Raw genomic sequence first — 17454 nt, forward strand, 5'->3', positions numbered from 1 at the left:
CGGACCATGCGTTGCCTATCGCGATAGCTCCCAAAAAATATCCCAGGCGCGTCTCAGCTCGCAGTCAACGACAACTTTGTCAATCCAACGCCTCATCAAACATCGCCATTCGTCGCGTCGCAGGAGGGCGATCGTTAATGCGAAAACAGCGCTCTTACCGACTGGACGTATGACGGACCTCTCCGCCATCGCTGCGCCAAACTACCCCATCTTTTGAGGCTCCGGGAGCTCTCGCAGCCTAGCTTCCTCACATCATGGCCTTCAGATTCGTTGTTCCAGACTCGAGCCCTCCCGCCAGCCCGGCACCCTCGACGCCGGAAAAGGGCCAGAACTATGGCACGGGATTCTCTTTTCTTGGCGACAACCCCTCGACGACTCCAGCCGGGCCGCCACCCTCCTCGGTCGCTTCCTTCACACCCGCTGGCGCGCCGACGGCCTCATTCTTGGGGAGCTCCATGATGCACGGTATGACCGACACCAAGCCCCTCAACTTTGGAGCCTCAAACACCGGGTCTGGGAGAAATCTTTTTGGTGGTGGTCGAACGAGTACCTCGAGTAACCCGCTCGGCCGTTCGATTAGAGGAAGACAGCCTTCAGCCCTGAGCCGCCAGCTCAGCGCCGCAGACGAGGAGGAAGAGGAGGAACAAGACGCTGAAGGAGAAATGGAGCTTCCGCCTCACCGAGGAAGCCTTTTCCGCATGTCAACCATTCCCGACGAAGGACAGGAGGAGGAGGACGAAGTCGACGCCGAGATTGAACGATTTATCGACCAAGACATTGACGAGGATGCCCTCGGAGAACCCCAAGACGACGACCACTTTTTCGCGGAACGAGAGGGCTCTTCTGACCCTGACATGTTTCTCAACATGCGCCACGATGATCGACCTTATGGGCAGCCGATCATTGGCGACGAGTCAGACCTGATGATGCTCAACACACCAGCCGCGACGAACCGAATTCGCAGGGAGGCAGAGAGCATCTTTAAGCAGTCTTCAGCCCATCTGGGTATGACGGCCAGGAAACAGGGTTTCCAGTTCGCTTCGATTGCCAAGAACCTCTATAGCCAGCATGAACCTGCGCGAGTCGTCGAGCCTGCAGACCTGCTCATCAACACCGAACAGCTCGTTTGCCGGCTCTACGAGGAGGGAGTCGGCCCCGAGGAAGATGTCGAGAAGATGGACAACTCTCTCGCCAATATCACATACCGTCTGGTCGAGCTCTGGAACCAATACGTTGACGCCCTACCCCAACCAGAAGGAGAAGACTTTGCGACAATTGGCCCTGGACCTAACGCTGTTCCCTTTGAAAAGGCATCATATATCGCACATCTAATCCTTCGAATGCACCACACCCGGTTTGACAGCAACACCGATGAGGAGAAGACGCCACCCTTGCCTGAGATCCTCTTCGACTGGATGCAGACCAGCCACAACCTCTATCCTGACCAAGTGCGCGAGATCAGCCGCTATAGCCCTAGTCCTGCTTGCCATAGTCTGTTCTGGCAGACAGTACGATGCGCTCTGCTCCGCGGAGATGTTGCTGGCGCGTCCAAGCTGCTGAGAGAGGCTGGTTGGGAGAATGTTCGCCGTGGGCCCCGAGGCGAGCTGGCGTACACAGGCAAGGCCCTCGAGAACGTCAGACGGTTTGCTGCTGCTACCTGCGAGATCCTCGATCAATGCCCTGCTATGAGATCGGAATGGGATATCTGGAATAGCAACTGGACTTTGTTCCGAATCCAGGCACGCGGTTCTCTGAACAGAATGACGCTTTTTGCCGAGGGGAAGGATCAGACTGGGCAAGACCTACTGGATGATGATTTCTCACCTCAACCACAATCGCTGTCCACAATGGCCCGGAAGGCTTCGAGCCAGATCCCTTGGGACATTTACGAAAACCTGCAAACCGTTTACGGCATCGTGCTTGGAAACCACGAGGCCATTATGGAGGTTGCCCAGGATTGGTGTGAAGCAACTGTTGGTCTGTTTGGATGGTGGGACGACGGCAATCAACGTCACAAGACGCTCAAGATCTCTCAATCACAGGCCCTGCGAGCGTCGTCTCGATTCGCGGGCTCGGAAGACTATTTCGAGCGACTGGCGACCACCTTCCACATGGTCATCGACTCGGATCTTAACCCTAATGTAATGAACCCTGTCGAGGTAGCCATTGCATCTGCCTTTGAGGGCAATGTCAACGCCGTTCTGGGGTTCCTTCGAGTATGGTCTCTGCCCTTGGCCTGCACCGTGGCAGAGATTGCCTCATTGGGTGAATGGCTTCCCGCTCCCGAGGGCCCAAGTCCTTTGCCTCTTGATACTTTGGACATGGATGACCTTGCACTATTGGGAGTGACTCAGCCAGGGGCCGATGAACTGGAGGGGATCAAGGATACAACCCTTGTCCTGTACGCTAGGGAGCTGGCTGGCATTGAGCAGCTCTCGCCCGAGCGCGATGGCTGGGAGATGGCTATCCAGGTTCTTGGCCGAATGGACTCTCCTGAGAAGTCTGAGGAGACGGTTGGTGAGCTTCTTCGAGATCTCCTCGCCACACTAGATGAGGACTCGAGCCAAACGGTCGACAAGATCTGGGCAATATTGAATGACCTGGGCATGATCAACTATGCCGAGGAAACAGCAGAGGTAAGAGAGATATGCAGCATCCTGGTTCTGATTCAAGCTAACATCGGGATAGACCTTTGCTGAGATTCTGTCCAAGGCATCACACCGATACGGTGACGCCCTTTGGTATTATGCACTCTCTCACCGACCTGACAAGGTTCGCGAGGTGCTCAATCTGCTCATGTCATACTCGCTTGTTCAATCCACAGTCTACCCCTCGGAGAAGGATCTTGACGGAGAACTGAGAGACCTGCTGCGGAAGCGTACCGAGACTCTCGAGAGACGCGCCAAGCAGGACTTGGAGGCTGCTCAACTTCTTGGCCGGATGCTGAGTGGCTACGCGACACTACGCAAGTTCTACGAAACCAGGGACGCGGAAGATCTTGAAGCCATTCCGCCCACGAGGGCTCTGAAGCTGAAGAAGCAAGCAGCGTCTGCATTGGTGGCCGTCATTTCCAGCTCCGATGACAACATCCGCGGCGGACTTTATGACGACACCCGAGACTCTGTAGTAAGCGAGGACTTTTTGCTGGCCTTGCTCGGCGAGGTTACTGTCTTTATCAACCAGTCGCCCGGAATCATCACACTGAGCCAGATCGACATTCTGATGAAGGCGATCGAGGATATCCAGACTGTCGGCGAACGAGTATATTCGGCATGTGACGACTTCTTTGGTCTGGTACTGGCATCTGCCCAGGGTCTGAAGGGATCGAGCCCACAAGACTTGATGGCCAAATCAACATCCTCACTGAGCGGAAGCAGTTATATCATGAGCGGTAGCTCCATGCTGGTGAATCATCTGCACAAGTCGGTCTCAGCAGGAGGCAAGGTGCACAGAGGATGGGATTGGAGAAAGCCTTGGTTGGCGACGACCAAGGGAGAGGATGTGCTTCGAAAGCTGCGATTGGGATTGGCTAAGGACCTGGCGGCGTTATGGCTGGAGGATGCTGATGGAGTCGCTGTGTATTAGGATGCATGTATTTGAGATGAAGGATTGAATGGTTGTTTTGATAGATAGATGGACTTGGTCAGGGCGAGGATGCGGCGCCCATGATAATACAAAGCATTGAACGAATGGAAACAAGTAATATGCACAACGAGGCATTCCTATTGAATTCTTCTGCTGTATCAATTCATCTGTCGTGTTTGCGTTGTGAATAGCTTCCTGCATTCATCAATCCACACCTCCCCTCGGCCGGTGGTCGGCGCAGGTGGAGCCCCACATCCCGGATCTAGCCCACAAACTCCAATCCGCTCCTGCCAATTTACAATTGATCCAAAAATTTCCCCCGAACTCGCCCCCACCAAAATCTACAAACGACTCCATCGCAGCAGCTGGGGACTCAGAAAAGAGTCATCCTTTTCCATTGTCACTGTACACCCGCGCACCATGGCTTCAATGGAGGTGGCCAGCCGCTCAGGCGGCGCCATGACGGTAAGTTGGCTGTTGTCTTGTTTTGTCGTTATCGCTGCAATTGAGTTGGTCTCTCTGTCAATTCAGGGAGACCGACCCGACAACGGAGAACTACCACCCAGACTGACTCTTTTGCTTTGCCTCTTATAACAGCAACTCTTGCGACGTGCCGGCCCCAATGCCGTCCGATCGGCTGCTGCCATCGCCGCTACGAGAGACTCCCGGAGAAACTTCTCGTCGGTCAAGTCGCTTCCCCCCACCTACGAGAAGCTCTACACCAAGTACACCGAGGTCCGTCGCGTGCTCGGCAAGCAGCGTCTGACCCTCGCCGAGAAGATCCTCTACAGCCACCTCGACAACCCCGAGGATTCGCTGCTCACAAACACCGACAATGGACGCAGCATCCGCGGCAAGGCCAACCTGCGGCTCAAGCCTGACCGTGTCAACATGCAGGACGCCTCTGCCCAGATGGCTATCCTCCAGTTCATGTCTTGCAACCTGGCCAAGCCTGCTATCCCCGCCAGCATTCACTGTGACCACTTGATTGTGGGTTCTAAGGGTGCTGAGGATGATTTGGAGGCTGGTATTCAGACTAACAAGGAGGTTTTCGACTTCCTTGAGTCTGCGGCGCGCAAGTATGGAATGGACTTTTGGCCTCCTGGTGCCGGTATTATTCACCAGACTGTCCTCGAAAACTACGCTCTTCCTGGACTGATGATGCTTGGTACCGACTCCCACAGCCCCAACGCTGGTGGTCTCAGCACTGTGACCATCGGTGTCGGCGGTGCTGATGCCGTTGAGGCTCTGGTTGGTGCTCCTTGGGAGCTCAAGGCCCCCAAGATCCTCGGTGTTCAGCTTGTCGGCAAGCTCAACAACTGGGCTTCCCCCAAGGATATTATCCTCCGTCTCGCCGGACACCTCACTGTCCGTGGAGGCACTGGCTCCATCATTGAGTACTTCGGAGAGGGTGTCGACACCCTCAGTGCGACTGGTATGGCTACTGTGTGTAACATGGGAGCAGAGGTTGGCGCCACGACATCCATCTTCCCATACACCGAGGCCTCGGCTAGATATCTCGACTCGACCCGACGATCGAACGCGAACAAGAACATCGAGGCTCTCGAGAACTTTGCCAGCAACAGCTCCGACCCCGATGCTCAGTGGCGATTCAAGGCCGACGAGGGTGCCGAGTACGACGACCTCATCACTATCGACTTGTCTACTCTGGAGCCTCACATCAACGGCCCCTTCACCCCCGATTTGGCCACTCCTCTCTCCAAGTTCAAGGAGGTTGTCAAGGATCAGCAATGGCCCGAGGTTCTGTCTGCCGGTCTCATTGGTAGCTGCACCAACAGCTCTTACGAGGACATGACTCGAGTCGAGAGTCTGCTCAAGGACGCCAAGGCGGCTGGTCTCAAGCCTGCTGCCGACTTCTACATCACTCCCGGCAGCGAGCAGATTCGAGCCACACTCGAGCGTGATGGTACTCTTGAGACCTTCCAGGAGGCTGGTGGTATCGTCCTCTCCAACGCCTGTGGTCCCTGTATTGGTCAGTGGAAGCGACAGGACGGCGTGACCAAGGGCACCAGCAACGCTATCCTGACTTCTTACAACCGAAACTTCCGTGGCCGCAACGACGGCAACCCTGATACTATGAACTTCCTCGCCTCTCCCGAGATTGTCACTGCCATGGCCTTTGCTGGTTCGACCACATTCAACCCTGTGACTGATAGCATCAAGACCCCTGACGGCAAGGACTTCAAGTTCTCCCCTCCTCACGGTCTTGAGGGCCCTCAGACCCCCTTCGAGTCTGGTAACCCTTCACTAGGCGTCCTGTCCCAGGCCCCTGACGCCAACACCCAGATTGCCATCTCTCCTACCTCTGAGCGTCTGGCCTTCCTCGACCCCTTCCCTCCATTCCCCTCGTCCGACCTCTCTGGCCTCCGTGTTCTCGTCAAGGTCACTGGCAAGTGCACGACTGATACCATCTCTGCCGCCGGCCCCTGGCTCAAGTACAAGGGCCACCTGCCCAACATCAGCACCAACACCCTGAACACGGCCATCAACGCTGAGACTGGTGAGGTCAACGCCGCTTACGACCTCGACGGCTCCAAGCACACCATCCCTGAGCTCGGCCAGCTCTGGAAGGACCGTGGCCAGGAGTGGCTCGTCGTCGCCGAGCACAACTACGGCGAGGGTTCCGCCCGTGAGCACGCCGCCCTGCAGCCCCGATACCTCGGTGCTCGCGTTGTCCTCACCAAGTCGTTTGCCCGTATTCACGAGACCAACCTCAAGAAGCAGGGTGTCGTGCCCCTGACTTTTGAGAACGAGGCCGACTACGACAAGATCGCCGCCGGTGACGAGGTCGCCACCGTCGGTCTCTACGAGATGCTCCAGAACGAGGGCAAGGGTGAAGTCCAGCTCCGCGTCACCAAGGCCTCGGGCGAGGAGATCCTCATCCCGACCAAGCACGCCGTCACCAAGGACCAGGCCGGCTTCATCCTCGCCGGCAGCGCCCTCAACCTGCTGTCCAAGGGTGTGTAGACGACAAAGCCAAGCAGGGGGGTTTGATACCAGCCACAGTAGGCAGGCAAGTCGCCGCCGCGGGACAGGTATTTGGCTCTTTTCGGCGCTTCTATAACTAACGAGTTTGGACATTTGGATGTTTGTAGGAAACCAACCAGTGGAAAAGGGGCGTTTTGTTTGGGCGGGAGAAAAATGTCCGGAGTGATAGACTGTACATAGCAGCAATACCAGTTGTCCTGTTTGATTCCCAATGCAATCTTTATTCATCGTCTCGTGTCGTGAATCTCTATGTGTTTATGAGTGTATGTAGGTTTATGTGTTCTATCGCTGGTAGAAGAGGCCTGCAACTCCATGTTTCCCATCCCAGATGCTAAAAATGACAAACTCCAAGAGAGCCCCCAAAACTCCATCCCTCGCAGCAACATCTGCTTTGGGACTGCTTTTCAACACCCCGCCCGCCCATTCTTTTCGAAGCTTCGTGATATTTTCTAGCGTGACTCAGCCATGAACTCGTGGCCGAGCCTATCCCTCTCACAGATATTCCCATGTGCTTCTCATATTCCTGGGGACTGAAGGGTCCTGCCTGTTGCTTCCTTCAAAGGGGGAGTTCGCTAAAAGCCTCCATGAAGAAGCGTTGTGTTTCTTCAGTCGTTTTATTGACTTGATGCTGGCGTTGCAGTGCTTTGTTCATGGTCTCTCGATGCCAGGCACATGCCTTCAACCACGCAGGATTGTTGCGCACATCATCCGGTAGCTCTTCTTCGGGGACATCTCCAAAGTCGAGAATCCGCTTGTGTGTTCTTGGCTGTGGAGGTCTGAACGGTGGATCTTTTCCTGCCAGCCGAGCCTGTTCGCATTCCTCATCCAACTTGGCCTCCCTTGCGTTTAGCCATCTTTGTCTCTGCAACACTTTACCGAACCATGCTTTTCGTCTAGGGCGGCGCTTGATCTCTTGGCACTTCTTCTTGTACCAATCTTCTGATCGATTGTGCATTCTATGAATGGCCGGGTTCACAGGCAGAAAGAGCCGGGGTTCTTCGCTTGAAGCCTTCGCCTTTCGAGTTTGGCGGGATGGGATGACAACACCGGGAGGCGGACGCAGATCTGACTGTCGATAGATACATGCATCGAAGGCAGCCGAGTCAAAAGCAGCCAGCATCTTCTTCCTACGAGCTTCATACTTCGCTCTAAAGGGTAGCATGACCGTGTCTGCCGGCTTGGGGTCTTTGTCGTCGTCCGAAGACTCACTTACATCAGCCATGTTGGCTTCGTCGTCATCTTCAACGTTCAGATCGATTGATTGGGCTGGCGGGGAGCGGATCCTACTCGACGACGATTCATCATTTGCCTGTTGAGATGGGATTTTAGAACGAGCCAATGGCGACTCCGGAGGAGCAGCATCGGTAACCTTAACGCCCTCTTGTTGAATCGGCGAGTCCGGCTTTCTCTTCTTGCGGGGCGGAGGGCCGGACGGGCGATCCTCCTTTCTCCCTTCAGCATTGTGTTTCTGTGGAGAAGCAGGAAGGACTTCCTGCTGTGTGGTCAGTTCTGATGAAGCCTTCAGCTCTTGAGGCAGATCAGGCATGCCGATATCCGGTAATTCTTCAGTCGTCACCGATACTCGAATGTGGGCAGACACATGCACTCGCTCATTCGTCGGTGCTTCTGCCTCTGAGTCTCGTATTAAGATGGGCTCCGGCTCCATGTTCGTAACGGGAGCTGGATTCTTGACCAGCTCGGGAACACATGGCTGCTTCACTGTATTGTCTTTCATACTCTCAATAGCCTCGGTTGGCAGCTTGTGAAGGTCAGAGGCACCAAAAGACATTCCATCGGATGGAGGATCCTCCACGGCCTTGGTGACGTCTCCATTGGGCTCGGCATGAGCTGTATCTGATATCGGCGCTGCGCTGGGTTTTGGCCTTGAGGCATGGTTTTGAGGATCATCCACATTGTTGTTTTCTGGAATGACGGAGCTAGCCTGGCCGATGGACTCGCTGCGAGGCTGGTCGGGATCTGGTTTAGGCGTGGGACTTGCCGTCCCATGTGTTTTCGCTTCCGTGCTCGGTCTCCCCTGAGAGGTCCCGCCAGGTTTTGCTGGAAGCTGACTCTTAACTGTTGACCGCCCAGGCCCTGATGATTTCAGAAGGAAACGCCCTCGGCCCCTCTTGGCCGTGAAGCCCCCCGATCAACCAAGCCGGGTGTCTTGGCATGAGTGGTGGTCGTGGGAGGAGCACCGGATGCAACTGAGCTGGACCTCCGCGGCTGGTGTCTACTGCAGAACTGTGAGGTGCTGAGCAACACTATGCTTCCACAGCCCGGGAATGCGCAGCTTCCGCCGATCTGTGAAGGTGCATTGTGGCCAGTCATGTCTACCACTGTGATGGTTTAAACCGCGTAAAGCTCCACCAAGCGTATGCTTTGGGGAGAACCGAGTTGCATGTGGTTGGAGAGAGAAGGCCCGGGGCTGACCTGAGGTAGAGGAACACAATCCAGACGTCGTGAGGCATATGGTTCCGCTCGAGATTTGAGTGATGTTGATTTTGTTTGTCGATGAGTTGTGCTGGTCAAGACCAAAAATGAGGCCACCTATGATAGAATTCAGTAAGCAGATTGCAAACGCAGAGCTGAATGCGAGCGAGCACGATTGTGAAAACAGTCAAAGTCAGATCTTTTCAGTTATTATTGGCCATCAAGCTAGGCACCTCAGCGGTTCCGGCACGTCTTCCCTGATCCATTGCAGACCTAAGCCTGCTGTCTGTCGCGGCCTTTGGTCGAGATCCGTGGCAGCGACGAGGAAGAGGACTCCATATTGCGACAGGAGATACTCTAATGTGACCGGCCCCGAATGCCCTCAAACAAATGTGATATGTGGGAGAGCTCAGTTGGGGCGCGTGTGCTTAAGGCGGAGTTGATGGAAGCAACAACGCCATTGATGGGATCAGGGTGAGCATGACGCGACCAGAAGGGTTCCGTTCAGTCAGACCTTTTACCATAGGCATCATTCGACAAAACAAAATACAAAAGAGAATAGTCATGACGTACCAAGGCTTCGCGGGAAGAGAGAACAGATCGATGTGAGTATCGCGTGCTAGTGGCCGACTAGGGCCATTGTCGCACAGGTGTTGGGCGGCTGGACGCGCTGGCAGATTATTGCCTCAGACTCGAGGCATCAAAACCAAAGCTGGGAAGGCAGTGTCCGAAGGTCGCACCTAGAAATGCTCATTAAGCCGCATGAACGCGTACTCGTCCGCTCTTCGCAGGAGGAACGCGGAGATGAAAGGAATAAATTCACTGCGAGGCTGCAAGAGCCCGCTTGTCGCTGTATGCCTGTTGGCTGTTGGCATTGCGGGAGGTCGGCGGGCTATTGGTCCGAGCGCCTGAAGATGAACTGGAAGAATGGCAAGAACAGAGAGGCACGCCTTCCTTTCTGGTCCAAATTGTAGCCGGAACTTTGTTTTTCCCCGCTATTCAAGCGCCTCTTAGCCGCTCTGAGTTTAGGCAATATCCCAACTCTGTCTCATGCCAGTCGAGACGACGTCTTGTATCGTCATTAACCAAAGCGCAGGCGGCGTCTGTCTCAGCTGTCATCAAGACCTGCCTTTCGCTGATCTTTCCTCCTCTTTCCTTTTCTCTCCGAGACAGCCAAGTAAGCTGCGTCTTCAATGGCTGTGGGGCTCAGGCCGAATCCTGCATTTTCAACCACACACCTGTGCTACACATAAGAGATGCACTTTCTTGAGCTTTTGCAAGTTTATAAAAAATACTATTCTTGCTTTCTTTGCTATACACATGTTTGCTTCGCCTCCCAAGGCAAATTCGCTACCCCCGCGCGCCCGCATTTGAATCTGCGTCTGGATCTCTCCCATGATTGGATTTTTGCGCAGTATGGACTGTGGACAGCTGACTTTAGGTGCTACACACCAACGACAACGGGAACTCCGCTCAGCCTGACACAAATCCCTTCCCAATGGCATCGTGAGGCCTCAATAATGCCGCGCCATGTTGTTGTCGAGCCATAAACATCCAGGCGTGTCAGCTTTTGCGCGCTGCCACCTGTCTGGCAGCCTGCTTCTGCATGGCGCTCCCTTACTGCCAATCAGGTTGAACGAGGGCGAATGGAGGCATGGTAACAAACCCAGGCCGCCGTGAGTCCTATTGGTACTCGAATCTATTAAAAACCAGGCTCTGGGAAACCAGCCCTTTTCTTTACAAGATCATCATCCTCGCATTCTCTCACATCTTCATGGCCCGTCTGCTTCACCCAGGGCTCTTTCCTGCTATCTCTAGACGTCCATGTCACGACAATTATGGATCTCGCGACTCGCGCCGTATCCGCAACAAGCTCTACGGCTTATAAACAATTCGACACTGGGAAACGCAGCCGCCACCTCAACAGCAGGGTTGGAGAATTCACTGATGACCAGACAAAGCACATTGGAAGCATGAATGGACATGGTGCGATGGTCAGTCTCATGCCGATGAAGGACAACACCTTGCACCAAACGCCCAAGTCACATTGTAGTGATGTGGCAGCACCCGTTACATCTTCAGATATGAGGCATTCACCACGGCGAACTTCGAAAACCTTGACGGCCCCGGGCGCGAAAAGCCGAGAGGTCCTTGATAAGTCTTTTATCGACACAGAACTCTTAAGACACCCAGAAGAGATCGCGTATGAAAGCTTCATCAAGGGTGACTTTTCCGAGGCTGAGCAGTGTCTGCACCAGACCCTCCAACGCTCACATGGTGATCCTTGTGAACACGAGGACCTCTCGAAACTCAAACTCCAGTGGGCTCTTTACTGCTGTCTGCTAGGGGAATGGGACAGAGCGGCGGCAATAGTGTCGGAATTGTCGAATTCGGAATTTACGCCCCTCAATTCAATCTATGACCTTCGGCAAGCAATCACAATTGCTCTCTTGCAGGAGGGTCGCTTGAAAGACGCCTATAGCACTTGCAAATCTGTTTATGAAGCAAAGAAGAAGCTCCTTAGGCGAGACGACAATGATTACCTGGGATGTTTATCACTGTTGGCAAATATTTGTGAGAAGAGGGGCAATGCTACGGACGCACGAAGCTATCGTCAATCGATACCCCAGGAATGGGCCATCGCCAATTCGAAGGACACCATATCTCCCGTAGGCTACATCCTTGGTCGCCCATTGTTGCTTGAATCGATACTGGGCAGAAAGGTGCGCATTAGTTCCAGCCAGTGGAAAGCTGCTCAGCTCTGCAGCAACAGCTCGAAGTCAGCCAAGCCGACTGGATCTTATGGAAATAGCCCGTTATCTACGGCATCGGGTTGTCGGCCGACCTTTGCTCCAAGCGATCAGACTGGCGTCAATAGGGCTGAACTGGAACAAGCTCGACGGCGTATAGTTGGTGAGACGGATACAGGAAAGGAGATGATGATACAGAATGCCCAGCCAGACCTACATTCGGGGGACAAAAAACAGCCGAGGAGCTTTGGGATCCCTTCAAAGCCCCCAGAGCTGTTTCTTAGTGCACGCTCGGGACCACTGCTGCGACCACCATCGCCGAAAAAGCATAGACGGAGGGCTTCTGAGGACTCTCGACAGATGCCACGATCACGGCAACTTGATGTCACCCACGACTCGAATCGAATCCCTACATGGAGGCCAGAGCAAGAGATCGGACACGGCCTATCCTTTTCTGTTGGGAGTGCGAGTGACCTCACCAAAACTCAACGCCAAGATCCATCCCTGCGGAGGGTTCGCAAATACAAGACTTTGAGGCCGACGAACTATGATACAAGAGACGAAGCGACGAACCAGAACCGCCTAAGACATGGCGCTTCAAAAAGCCCAGTTCAGCTCGTTTCCAGCGGCTCACAACCTAATCTTCTGTCCATGGATCCACGGCGGATGCTCCAAGTTCAGCAGCCTCAGGGAAGGTTCCCTGTGATAAATGGTCGGCCAAACGAGCAGATAAAGAACCAAGCGGACTATGCTAGGAGAACGGTCGACAACGATACCTTGGTCCAAGCGGCTGGTTCCCCGGTGGTTGAGACGCCCCTAAGCACGCGGTATCCCACTCTAAAGGTGACTGCACCCAACATGGGGCTTTCATCCTTGGATCTGTCTCGGGTACCAAGCCCTGCACTTTCCTTTCAGGTTCGGAAAGTTCCCTCATCTGTTGATATGTCAAGCCTGAACAGGCCCAAGTTCATATGGAAAGTTCGGCAAAACATCAGCAACCTGGAAAAGTCGATCAGGCCGTTTGGAGAGTCCAGTCCAGGCCGACTTCCTGCTCGGTCCAAAAACAATATCCATCCACATGCTCGTTATTTCGCGGTTTCGATCAAATATGGGGAGTCAGATTCCATTGCCATGAATACAGGCCGGGAAAGTGTGGTTATCTGTGAGGTACCGGTATGTACGCCTTCAACCCGAATACGCAGAAACAGGCCTAATTAGGGTTATCCAGACAGAGATCAACCAGCCACCTCATACGGCAGCAAAGGCAGCGATGATTGGCATGAAGAAGGGAATTCGGAGAGGTCCCTTTTTCGCTTTGAGAGAATCTCCTTTGATTGGCATCTCTAGCTATTTCTCTTTCATCCGCAAGCAATCCCCTCTAACGGACATTTCTGACTATACGGTCGACCGTTCAGGCCCTCGAAACTGGACAAACACGGCAAAAATGGACCCGAGAACAGATGAGTATCATGTTTCTTACAACCCGGAAGTCCTTAGCTCCGGATTTGCGTTTGACATGTCTTGGATTGAGCAAGAGATCGCCCAGCTGGCGGACCCAGGACAGGCGACTCATGAACATGGTCAAATCGCCACCAAAGAGCTGGAAAACATCGTCTGTTCACTCCCCGACTTCCTGATTCGTACAGCATGGAGATTTTGGGCGAACCTGCTGGTGGAGAGCAAGCTCATGCAGCACGCCAAGGTCATTCCACACTCAGTGGCCGTGGTTCAGTATTACCTGCATTGCGGCGCCCTGAAGCTTGGGGCGGGGACGCAGTCCCCAAGCGCAACCGTTGTTGTGCTGAACTGTGGAGAGATGTTGGTGGATTGCGTTCCCTATCTCTTGAAGGGTGGGCCGACGACGTATAGCCATGTCGACGTTTGCTCTTGCAAGACTTCGTATATGGCCGAGATGGCAGGGTACGCCTCTAAACACTTCCTTTCTCCTCCCCTATCCTCTCAGAAATGAGCAGAGTTCTACCGTTGACGTTAAACTGACCAACGCTTACAGATTCAAACATGCCCAGGCCGAATTCGTCAAGATGGCAGCACAAAAGCTCATAGACTTCAATCAGAAGCTTCGCTCCAAGGTTAAATCTGCCGAGATTGAGAAGCGTCTCAAGATTTTGTCGGAGTACTTTAACCGGGTAATACTACCAGGGTTCCAGGACAGCGGAAAGTCGTGGGAGATTCCCTTTGACCTTCCTGGGAGGACGGGAGGAGTTTCATCGAGGCTCACGTTCACCGATTCCGAGGTGCTGAGTTGCCTCAACCCAAGTGTCAGCATGGTTCGAAAAATGCTTGAACAGACCGTGGCTTTGGTTCAACCACAGTACGAGGTTACAGTAAGCTCTTGAACTTTCATTTCCTGGGCCCAACTGTACCTAACTAAGCAACACAGCATGTTCTCCTTGCAGGTCCTTACTCTGCTTCCAAACACTTGGCCAACGAGCTCACGGCGTGTCTCAAATCGGTGCAGAGAAGGCCAGCGAAGCTGCTTAATCACGCGGATGCAAGCGATGTTTGCGTTCTTGGAACATTGACTCACGCAATTAGCTGCTGATGAGGAATGGATGGCTCAAGCACTGATTGAGGTGGACGATAGGCAGGAGGGGATATTGGCATACAAAAATGGGAAAAGCGGTTTGAGAACGACATGAAGAGACGAATACTAGATGGACATGAAGAAGAAAGTATGTAGCAATGAATCCATGGCTAACGATCCATACAAGAAAGAGATGCTCTTCAGCGTCTGATGTTGCCGTATCTTACGCTGGGTGCCACCGTAACGGTGAGCCCGGATGGGAATAACCAGGAGCCGAGCCCCTCCACTGGACATGGGTCTCAGCGGCACCGACGTAAACTGATCGGGCGCTAGCGCGGGGAGCTGGCCTCTGTAAAGGTACCTGACGTACAGCGGCCAACAACCACGTTGCGCTTCGACAGGAAGGGATACATTACGTCCATTACATACAGGCAACCGTTTCTTTACATCTTCCTTTAGTGGTTTGACCGCAGCAGCTCCAAGCCTTTACTTAACAGTTCCTGGCATGAACTTTCTCAAGTCTGCGGTGGCCTCGGCCATTGCCCAGGGACCTCCCTTTCCGTACACGTTTGGTGACAAGGTTGATATCGACGAGTCGATATGGACTCTGTACAACGGCACCAAGCGTGTAAGCCCTATAGCTCTCGACTTTGTTTGCCAGTTTGCTAATTGTGTCTCTTCAGGAGGATGGCTCAAACTGCAGCATCTTCTCCTTCGACATCACCAACAACCGATCCCGACTTCCCCTAGCCAAGAACGCCCTCAAGAAGCTTCGAACCCTGCGACACCCTGGAGTTATCAAAGTGCTGGACGCCGTCGAGGTATACACGGGATATACGAATGCGCTGGGCATGTTGCGCTGACGGTGCCTTCTAGACCGAGACGTACATCTACATTGCGACCGAGCGGGTGGTGCCTTTGCGATGGCATGTGAAAAGAAAGAGCTTGAGCCCGGAGACGATAAAATGGGGACTTCACAGCATTACGGTGCGCTTCTCGGTCAATACCAGCATATTCGGAGGCTAACTGTGCTGCAGCGCACTGTCAAGTTCATCAACGAAGACGCCTCCTCTATTCACGGTAGCCTCAAGGTCGGGTCGGTCTATACTTCGGAAAGCGGCGAGTGGAAGTTGGGTGGCTTCGATGTCTTGAGCAGCGTCAAGGATGACGAATCTATCATATACGTAAGGGTCTTGCATCCTGCGACGAGGTTCGAAGCTGACGAGTCCAACAGACATACGGTAGTGTGGTACCAGACTCTGGACGATATGCGCCCCCCGAACTTGCCAGGGGCGGCTGGGACGTCATCAAGAAGAACCCTCACACAGCAGTAGACTCATTCAATCTCGGCACATTGATCTTTGAGGTCTTTAATGGCGACTACAACGGTGCTGACCAGGCCGGCCAGACCAAGGGCATCCCTCCGTCACTTCACTCCAGCTACAAGCGCCTCTGCAACGCAAACCCCAAGGCCCGAATCACCGTGGGAGCCTTTCTCGACCAGGGAAACAGAACAGGGTCTTTCTTTGATAGCTCCCTCATCAAGCTGACGGATGGCATCGACAACCTCGACATCAAGACCCCTGACGAGCGGGAAGAGTTCTTGGCGTAAGTCATGGCAACTATGATCTACTGAAGCTTACTAACACCTTGCGCAGTGGACTCGATGAGCTGAGTGATGATTTCCCTGAAGAGTTCTTCAAGCTTAAGGTGATGCCTGAGCTCATGAAGTCGGCCGAGTTTGGCGGAGGTGGCCAGCGAGCAGTCTCTGTCGTCCTGAAGATTGCAGCCAAGCTTTCCAAGGAGGACTTTGACACCAAGATTACGCCTTTCATCATTCGCCTCTTTGGAAACCCCGATCGAGCCATCAGAGTCTGCCTACTGGACAGCCTTCCCTTGATGATTGATCATCTATCGCAGAAGGTTGTCAACGACAAGATCTTCCCACAGCTGGTACGATAATCCCCTTTCGCATCGACGAACTTGGCTGACATTTCCAAGATTACTGGCTTCACTGATGTGACACCCGTTGTGCGAGAGCAGACGCTCAAGTCTGTACTCGTCATCATCACCAAACTCTCTGACCGCACCATCAATGGCGATTTGCTTAAGCAACTCGCGAGAACAGCAAACGACGAGCAACCAGGAATCCGAACGAATACGACCATCTGCTTGGGTAAGATTGCCAAGCATCTCGGAACCTCATCGCGGTCAAAGGTTCTCATTGCTGCCTTCACAAGATCTCTCAGAGACCCCTTTGTGCATGCCAGAAATGCCGCTCTGATGGCTCTGGGGGCTACGTCTGAGTACTTCACCGAGGAAGACAGCGCGTGCAGGATTCTTCCTGTCGTGTCTCCTCTATTGATAGACAAGGAGAAAATTATCCGTGATGCGGCAGTTCGTACTATGGACGTCTATATCCAGAAGATCAAGAAGGCGGTAGTCTCTATGCCAGAGAGCGTTCTCCCTCCTCCACAGGCTGCTGATGCTTCAGCGCCCCGGATGAGCACACCTCAACCTCACGAAAACGCCGCAGGAGGCTGGGCAGGATGGGCCATCTCATCGTTTACCAACAAAATCTCAGCTGCGGCAGGAGAAATTCACGCGGAATCGGACTCGAGAGCAGCCTCTCCTAGGCCATCACCTTCACCTGGACCCGAATCCAAGAAATCAGTCACCACAACAGCGTCGACGTTGCATCGTCAAGCTGTCAAGTCACCCCCGGCGACCCTGTCACGAAACTCGTCTGCCACAGCCAGTGTAGTAGCCGACTCATTCCTCCATGCTGATGAGGGTGACGACGGCGGTGACTCCTGGGGTGACATGAATGACGACTTTGACAGCTTCGACACATCTGCTGAGCAGTCATCAAAGAAGACGACGACGGCAACAGCATCCGCTGCCCCATTTGACGATGGCGAACCCGACTTTGCAGGATGGCTGGCCGCTCAGTCCAACAAGAAGGCTGGTCACCATAAGCCACTTCCCAAGGGCTTGTCCAAGACCACGACAGCCAAGAAGCCTCTAGCCAAGCCAGCCGCAAAGCCACTCGGTGCGAAGAAGATTGACATGAAGCCGAAAGCAACGGATGATGACGACGGCTGGGGCGACGGCTGGTAAAAAACTCGAAAG

The 17454-nt window shown here is 53.8% G+C and overlaps 4 protein-coding genes across 4 annotated transcripts; 3 read left to right on the forward strand and 1 right to left on the reverse strand.

The window, feature by feature from the left end:
* Positions 1 to 254: 254 nt before the first annotated feature.
* Positions 255 to 3585, forward strand: MRS44_007808 (uncharacterized protein; the record flags this gene model as incomplete). Its single annotated transcript, XM_065620663.1, has 2 exons — positions 255 to 2636; positions 2689 to 3585. The coding sequence occupies 2 exons, from the start codon at positions 255 to 257 to the stop codon at positions 3583 to 3585; spliced, it is 3279 nt and encodes a 1092-aa protein (XP_065476735.1).
* A 420-nt stretch (positions 3586 to 4005) lies between these two features.
* MRS44_007809 (uncharacterized protein) lies at positions 4006 to 6573 on the forward strand (the record flags this gene model as incomplete). Its single annotated transcript, XM_065620664.1, has 2 exons — positions 4006 to 4050; positions 4183 to 6573. The coding sequence occupies 2 exons, from the start codon at positions 4006 to 4008 to the stop codon at positions 6571 to 6573; spliced, it is 2436 nt and encodes an 811-aa protein (XP_065476736.1).
* A 577-nt stretch (positions 6574 to 7150) lies between these two features.
* MRS44_007810 (uncharacterized protein) lies at positions 7151 to 8925 on the reverse strand (the record flags this gene model as incomplete). Its single annotated transcript, XM_065620665.1, has 2 exons — positions 7151 to 8588; positions 8840 to 8925. The coding sequence occupies 2 exons, from the start codon at positions 8923 to 8925 to the stop codon at positions 7151 to 7153; spliced, it is 1524 nt and encodes a 507-aa protein (XP_065476737.1).
* A 1940-nt stretch (positions 8926 to 10865) lies between these two features.
* Positions 10866 to 17442, forward strand: MRS44_007811 (uncharacterized protein; the record flags this gene model as incomplete). Its single annotated transcript, XM_046275967.2, has 10 exons — positions 10866 to 12950; positions 13006 to 13697; positions 13789 to 14122; positions 14843 to 14950; positions 15006 to 15143; positions 15199 to 15309; positions 15360 to 15506; positions 15557 to 15930; positions 15981 to 16275; positions 16324 to 17442. The coding sequence occupies 10 exons, from the start codon at positions 10866 to 10868 to the stop codon at positions 17440 to 17442; spliced, it is 5403 nt and encodes a 1800-aa protein (XP_046134180.2).
* Between the last annotated feature and the right edge of the window lie 12 nt (positions 17443 to 17454).

Source organism: Fusarium solani (assembly GCF_023522795.1).
Source record: "Fusarium solani strain SB1 chromosome Unknown bctg00000004, whole genome shotgun sequence".
In the NCBI taxonomy this organism is placed as follows: Eukaryota; Fungi; Ascomycota; class Sordariomycetes; order Hypocreales; family Nectriaceae; genus Fusarium; species Fusarium solani.